This window comes from Seriola lalandi, unplaced genomic scaffold (assembly GCF_002814215.2).
Source record: "Seriola lalandi dorsalis isolate HSWRI2012SDOR001 ecotype SW California unplaced genomic scaffold, Sedor1 jcf7180002054907, whole genome shotgun sequence".
NCBI lineage: Eukaryota > Metazoa > Chordata > Actinopteri > Carangiformes > Carangidae > Seriola > Seriola lalandi.
Window position 1 is genome coordinate 689,515 of NW_019525459.1, and position 7,923 is coordinate 697,437.

General features: G+C 42.6%; 1 protein-coding gene across 1 annotated transcript in view; it reads right to left on the bottom strand.

Annotated features, from left to right (window-relative positions):
- Positions 1 to 245: 245 nt before the first annotated feature.
- LOC111672994 (beta-1,3-N-acetylglucosaminyltransferase lunatic fringe-like) overlaps positions 246 to 7,923 on the bottom strand; it is a 10,301-nt gene continuing 2,623 nt past the window's right edge. The window contains exons 2-8 of the mRNA XM_023430601.2: positions 6,043 to 6,091; positions 5,493 to 5,595; positions 5,246 to 5,399; positions 4,884 to 4,969; positions 4,628 to 4,787; positions 4,420 to 4,505; positions 246 to 2,856 (exon numbers count right to left, since the gene is read on the bottom strand). Coding sequence (XP_023286369.1) covers positions 2,790 to 2,856; positions 4,420 to 4,505; positions 4,628 to 4,787; positions 4,884 to 4,969; positions 5,246 to 5,399; positions 5,493 to 5,595; positions 6,043 to 6,091 — 705 coding nt within the window. The 3' untranslated portion in view covers positions 246 to 2,789. The remainder of the gene's footprint in view (positions 2,857 to 4,419; positions 4,506 to 4,627; positions 4,788 to 4,883; positions 4,970 to 5,245; positions 5,400 to 5,492; positions 5,596 to 6,042; positions 6,092 to 7,923) is intronic.

Consider the following 7,923-nt stretch of genomic DNA (forward strand, 5'->3'; position numbering starts at 1 on the left):
CTTGTGTATAGCTCAATCAGATAAGGGGCCTACTGTTGTTTCAGTGTGTTTGTGAGTGGGTGGGTTTGTTGGTGGACTTCTGTGTGCAGAGGGAGAGGGAGGGTGTGGGGGGTGGGGTCTCCAGACAGGAACCCAACAGCTCATAAACAAGGCCAGAGTTGAAAGGTCGAGGCTGTGTCCTTTATAACCCCATTTAAAATCCCCCAAAGTATTCCAGCACACAGTCTCACACAAAAAGGAAAACATTGACCAAAAACAGTTTTTATTAACTTCAGCCATAACGTCTACAGACAGTCCAGATACTGGAGAGAGCACGTACGCTTCGGAAGCAACGGTTCATCATATACATTCACTTAACAAGGGACAGAATTTTAACTTAATAACTTTCATTCAGTTACAAGAACTGCTTTCAATGCACAGAAAGATAGAAGACGACCCAACATGAGTCATTTCTCAATAAAACCTCAAAGGGGATAATATCTTTGTTACACTGCTATAACGTTTCAAAAGCAGTCACATCATCTACAACCATAATCCACCCATTTAAACGGATAAAGACGGGTGACATATACTGTGTTTTGAAGAATGTTTTGTAAGAGAGGCCTCACTAGTTCATACAGAGTTGTTAAAGGAATAGTTTGACGTTTTATTGGCTTTCCTGCGGAAAGTTATATGAGAATATTGATACCACCCTCATGTCTGTACAGTAAATATGAAGCTACCACCAGCAGCCGCTTAGCTTAGCTAAAGATTGGAAACGGGAGGAAATTGCTAGCCTTGCTCTAAAAAATAATCTCACTAATTAACATAACATAACAATAACAACATCTTTTTTGTTTAATCTGTTAAAAAAAAAGTGTAAAAAAACATGTATTTATAGTTTTACAGGGAGTCGTTTTGGACAGAGCGGGCTAGCTTCATATTTAGCGCACAGATGTGAGAGGTATCGATCTTTTTCTCTAACTCTGCAAGAAAGCAAATTTGTCAAAATGTCAAAACTATTCCTTTGATTTTCTTTTATCAAACGATGACTCGCAAACAGCAGAAATGAAACAGCAAAGTGCTCAGTCATACAGTCATGATAACATACTTCAGAGACAGGGTAATACTGAACTCTGATCGAATTACACTTCAGATAAGGAGTCTGGATTCTATGAGATCATCAAAATGTGTTTTTTTTTTCTTTTTGGCTTCATAATGATGAATGATTGATCCTGCGCTGTGTTTCTGTCTCTGATTGCTTCGCTTCATCCACCAACCGCAACAGTCACATGCACTGAATCCAAACCGGTCAACACTGGAGCATGAGGAGGTGCAGGGTGTTTGAGGATGTGAGGAACAACAGGTCTTTCAGTGGGATTGCCGACGTTCGAACCAGTCTTCTTATCGCTGTCCGTCTGTTTGCAGGTCCAACACTTACTGGATGGATTACCACTGAAGTTGGTACAAATGTTTCTGGTCTCAAGAGGATGATTTGGTCACTGTGGTTATATCCCCTGACTTTTCCTCTAGTACAGCAACGTGATCGAATGTACCACTTATTCAACACTTTAGGTAAAGAATGATTTCAGTTCATCACAACAGTCTCATTTCAGCTGTTCTGTGCAGCATTTCTATTAGTAACTATTCTCTTGGGGCTAGAAACATGAGCGGTGAGATGATCATACAGGTTTTACACAAACAGCAAGGTTAAACAAACTTACTTGAAGGAGAAAACAAAGAAGAACTTCAAGTTCTTGGTCCAACTTCTCTGCTTAAGAAAGTCGCTTGCACACATCTTTCCTGGTCAAGATTATCACGACATTTCACGTGTTCACTTTCAGTTCTACCTCCAAATCAGATTTAGATAATCAGATTTTTTTTTTTTTCTTTTTAACTCAACATTTTGAGAAGTAGGCCTTTTCAAATTCTTGCCAAGGCTTAGATGAGAAGACTGATAAACATCTCATGCCTGTACTGTAAACATGAAGCTGGAGCCAGCAGCTGATTAGCTGACAAAGACTGGGAACAGGGGGAAAGTGCTAACCTGGCTCAGTCCACAAGTAACAAAACTGCCTGGTAGCTAAACCTCACTAGCTCAACATGTTATCTTACTTGTTAAATCCCTGTTAAAAAAAGTGTTTGTGCTCATGTTTCTTGTCCCGTCTGACTTCGTTGTAGCTGTGGTGGCCAAAAATAAAAAAAAACAAAAAACAAGCCGCAATAGACCAGAGTTACCCTCTATGCCTTAATATCATATGCTAACATTAGCATTAAGCTGGATGCACAATTGAGCCAGAGCACATCTGAAGCTAACAAACAGGAGCTGAAACTGAGAGGACAACTGAAGCTGAATGTCAGGATTAGACAGAAGAAAGATGAGACAGGTGTGACAGGCGAAGCTCTACGTTCGCAGCTGAGATGTCCATTCTTACACATGGCTTTTCCTCTCACACCTCCATCAGGCCAAACTTTACATGTTCTTTCTTCAGGATCTAAGAATAACAAAGATGTTTCTCCATTTCTCATCCATTCACGGATTTGGACTTTTCGTCGTCTTCTCTTGTAGCAGTTTTTGGCCTTTTGACACCATTTAACGGTTCACAGGGTCAGAGTTCAGGTGTCAAACTAATGCTAGTGGTACTCGTTCCTAAAAAGTCAGTCTGCCCCTCAGACAGCTGTGGGAGTGTTTTGGAGATTCTCCAGGAGTCAAGAGGAGGGCAGCTTGTTCACTTTATATTTTTTTTCTTTCAGACATTTACTCCTTCTCCTCGTCAGTCCATCCCTCCCTCTTTGTCTCGAGAAGGCTGTTAAAGTCGCCGGGGGCTGGGGCACCAAGGAGTGTCTGGGTACAACAGACAATGGACAGACCTGAACCTGAGAGAGAGAGGGAAATGAGTGTCACAATGCCTGGAAGCCGCCAACTGGGGATTTCAAAATAAAACAGTGAATACAATTAGTCCTACACACACACACACACACACACACACACACACACACACACACACACACACACACACACACACACACAATGAACAAAGCCAGGAAACTTGTCATAGTAGTAAAACATACAAATCCGAAGCGCTTACATAAAGAGGAATTGTAGTACACGACTAAAGACTAACGCTTTTCCTGAAACAGACTGAGCAGCTGTAGCAATGTGTTAAATATATATTATATTATGTATGTATATATATATAAACACAATATACTGTATGTACTGAGTGTTTCTTTTCCATGAACCCATCCACAAGTAGGTCAGCAAACTTATTTCATTATCTGCAGCCCTCCCTCCCACCCTGTAGGCACACTGCCATCAGTGTCTGTTTACGTTATACAATAATGACAATTAGCCCAATTCAATACACAATGATACAATTACTGACCAGAGGATGAAGAAGAGAAGGGGGACAAAGAAAGAAAAATCCCCTTAATGTCAGGAAGAGCTACGATAAGATCACTTTGTGTTTTATCCCTTGTGTTGTTTTGTTGGCCTGTAATGTCAGCGTGAATGCTGTTCCTCTCAGTGAAGTTTTATAGCCTCTGTACTGTAAATATTCACAGTGAAGGCGACCTTTTGTGTTACACTGAGCTTCACAGACTGCTTCTTTCGGACAGACCCCAGGCCTCTGGGTCTGTATTCACAGGCTACATCAAACTTTCAACTTTATTTTTCATTAGCATGTAACATTTGATCCAAAGATCTAAAAGATAAAGATAAAGATAAACCTAACTCTTTGAAATAAATATATGTGAATATGCAAGTCCCCAAATGGGGTTTTATCTTTGCTAATTAAACGGAAACACAATCTAGTCTCTAACAAAAATCACCAATAGAGAATAAGAATATCATAATCAATCCAAAGCTGTCAAACAAACTGTTAAAAAAACTGCTGAGTCTCGAAGAGGAACTGATTTTACACATCAAGTCTGTACACAGGTCTTACCACTAAATATGTAAAAAGTTCTATTAAGCCTTTTAAGGCTCCAGAGGGGGCTTCACTGGGTCTGATAAATTGCCTCAAGTAATGGCACTCAGTGGTGGTCAAATTGCATTGTGGGTAATGTTTTGGAAGGAATAGGAATGGTTGGAGTAAAAAAAAAAGATGACATCTCTGCTTCTGGCGTATCAAGTTTGATGACTTTTTAAACTCCGCATCTTTAGATCAAGATAAAAATTGGTGCTGTACTATTTTAATTTAATAATCATAGTCCATTAACCACAGAGGAAAATAAACAGGGACTCCAGATACTCCTCAGAGTCAGTGATGTATTGTGTGTGTGTGTGTGTGTGCGTCCGTCACAGTAGCTTTGGTTAAGCCCATTTCCCTTCTGCGGATATTCAACATTCTTTGTATTATGTTCCTTACTACATAATAAAGCAACAAAATGGCCTGACTCTACACGTCGTCATGCAGCGTCAACACACTCCTATTTTACCTTGTAGGATCTTCATTCACTGAGAATGGTCCATTCACGTTGACAGTGTTTCTGCTGCTTTCCACAGTCCCGTAGCTGAGAGTCACCTGACAGGAAAAAACAAACAAGTGCAATGTTGCTTAGAAGATTTTTTCTGTAGTGGCAGAGAGATAATTGCTGTGGTGTTATGTCTGTATATCAATGTGTGTGTGTGTGTGTGTGTGTGTACCTGGTTGTGTATGTCAGACACCAGCCCCAGGTTCTCCAGGTGGGAGTGGAACAAAGCCGAGCGGATGAGGCTCACACCGAGCAGCGCCTCCACGATGTAACCGACGGTGCAGTCGTCGGGGAGGCGAATGTGCTCAGCTGTCGCCATGAACGTGCCATCGCTGGCCAGAGGGAGGAGCAGGGAGCGTGAGGAAGGTGAGATTTGATTACATACTGTAGAAAAAAGTAAAACATAATTCATCTAAATGAGAGTTTACCTCGCCCAGGGTTTCATCTTGAGAGCGAGACCGCGGCTCAGACAGAAGCCTGCTCCTCCTGTGGCGAACCAGAAACGCACCTGCTTCTGCAAAACAAAGGCGCACGTACACCCCGTAAATAAAAGTGTATGTTGTGCATCGGCCTCGGCACCAGTGCTCTCAGTCAGTTTAGAGTCAATATAGATCTGTGGGTATCTGAGGTCAGGAGGAAACCACAGCTGATGTTTCTTTGATCACTTCTTAGGTTTCAAGACATGAAGCATGTTTCAGTTATGGAACAAGGACAGAGGCTGAGAACCCCGATCGGCAGATTTAGATCTAAAGCAGTCTGGGTAGTTGCGAGGATAATCATATGGAGTTACCATTTCAGCGGTGCCGAGCTTCTCCGTAGCCTCTATCGGGCGTTCGAGGCTGGGCCGGCCGAGGTAAACGTCCTGGGCGTGACTGTACTGAGACAAGAGCTTCAGGAGGGAGTCGACGTTCACGTAGTTATCGTCATCGACGTGACAGAACCACCTGCGACACACGATGCGTAGAGTTAGTAAAATGCTCTTTGAGTATGTTGAAGGCAGTTTACGTGGGTTACTGTTTGTGCGGACTGTGTCTTACTTCTTGCCAGAGTTAATAAAAGCGTCGTACTCCAGAGCCATTTTACAGGAGAGAGCCTGACGATTGTGGGCCGCTGAACAGTTGGTGTTGATCAGGTGAGCTCCTGATGATCAATAACAGACAGAAATGACCAGTCATGACACAGTAATTGTAAGAAAAGAAAGAGAAAATGATTTGTTCAGAAGCAAGGAAGCTGTTTGGATTCCTTTATAACACGACTGCTTGAAAACAAATAATCAGGAAACAATAAATTTCATAGTTGCACATTTTTCCGCACTGACTCGTACAATGTGTCTGATAGTGAAAAGAATACCTCATTGAAAGTAAAACAATTCCATGAGTAAGATGAGGAAAGGCTTGTTGATTAAACTGAAGTGACTTCCTGCACTTCATGGAAACATAATATTGCACAGTCAGCAGCCTGGTTCCTGCTTTCCTGCCTCTCGCACTGCAGATAACACTGCTGCTACTCAGCGAAACTGCTCGGCGTGTGTGTGTGTGTGTGTGTGTGTGTGTGTGTGTGTGTGTGTGTGTGTAAGCACGCACTCACCCATCCTTTTCCTCAGGTCCTTGTCCTCTCCATCAGTGAACACGTACGTCTGTGGAAAAAAAAAGAAACAAAACCTTCATGTTATTCCAGGCACTTTTCACTGACAGCAGGGAAACAAAAACACCATCACACAGACGCTCCTGCTGCTCCACCATCATTGTTCATGGGTTTTTGTTTATAATCTCAGGTGAGGCTCCACCTGCTTCCTCGGTGATACACAGCACACGGCGGCAACAAGCACTGCTGATCCTGGATGAAGGCCAGAACAAAAGGTAAGCCCCCAATCTATCAGCAACAGAGCAGCTGGTCACAATCCTGTAGCTGTGTGTGTGTGTGTGTGTGTGTGTGTGTGTGTGTGTGTGTGTGATAAGTGACGGGGTTGAGGGTCACTGCGTGCTCAGGAAGCCGCATGGACCCCATAACTTTCCTCAGGAAGTAAATACACACCCTGGGTGCACATAGGGAGCACTCTGTAAATAGTCTGTTGTTTCGGCTCTGAGCTCCAGGACAATAGATTTGAAATGAGACAATGACAGACATGTTAAAGTGCTGACTTTCAGCTTTAACGTGAGGCTGTTTACATCTATACTGATACTTTTTTACACACAGTCCCCCAATTTTAGCTTAATGCAGCAGGACAATGACCCTCACCTGACGAAAAGAGATTCTGTGGCCAAACAGTGACACAAAGTGCAGCTAGGGCATGATGGGAATTTCATTATTTTTGCTCATACTTAGTCATAAACCAAATATGGGACAAGCTGTGACCTGATGATTGCGCTGGATGAAAATTTAATCACCAAAGTTGTTACAATTCTTCCCGAGGGGGACATGAATGTTTGCAATAGATCTCATGTCAAGCGGTCCAAAAAGAGATGTCAGTGTGGACCACGTCACCATCATGGCTGAAAACACCCTGGACTTCTTGCTTGACACTGGGCTAAATTTGTCTGAAAAGTGAAGGGGTTTTTTAGACATCTAGTTTATGTGGATTTGTTGTTTCCACAGAATTTCTATCACTATATTTAAATATTTAGTTCAGTCCTGCTTCTCAATGAAATATAGTTATGTAAGTGCTGTTAAAACAATGGGTTCATTTGAGTCCACGCCTTTCACTTTCAGTCGCAGACGCAGCAACACTTCTGCACAACGACTTCTGAATAAACAGATCGACAGTGTGCTGCTGCGGTCCAGGTCTGGCAGAGCATCATCAGCGACGGTCCGCTGATGTTTGTGTCTTGTAGCCTTCAGACATTAACTGAGTGTAAAAGACCCGACAGCAAGTAATAAAAATAATGACTTAATTCTCAGTTTGTGTTAAATTGTCTTTTCACTTTCTGTCCCCCTAAAAGATCTATACTTCCTGCACTGTTCATCTGATGTGGTCGTAAGCGCACTGAAGTTACAGCAAAAAGTCAGCACTTTGAAGTCAAAGTCTTTGTTTCATTTCGAATCCAAATGTTGTGCAGAAAGATCAGAGCAACAAAAAAAATAAATAAATGCTCTGATACTCTCTGACTTCACTGCATGCACTGCTCCAGTCAAAAGACAAGGCTCAGAGGGTTTCCACTTTGCAACTCACTTGCCATGCAGCACAAATTCAATAATAAATCTTTGGTCCAAGTACTGTGTGATCACATCGTTGCCTGTGGTAGAGAGAGAGAGAGAGAGACTGGAAAACACAGGGGGAGAGTCCAGCCAGCTGTGAGTTTTTGTCAGTCTTCTTTTTTTTCCCACTCTGAGCCTCTTAAGCCTCTTGAGAGCAGTCAGCTTCTGCAGCGCATGAATGTTTGAGTGTGTGTGTCTGTGACACCAGTGTATGCTAAGCTGGGAGTGGGGGGAAGGACAGGGAGGGAAAATGTGGTTTTGAGAGGTGGGGGG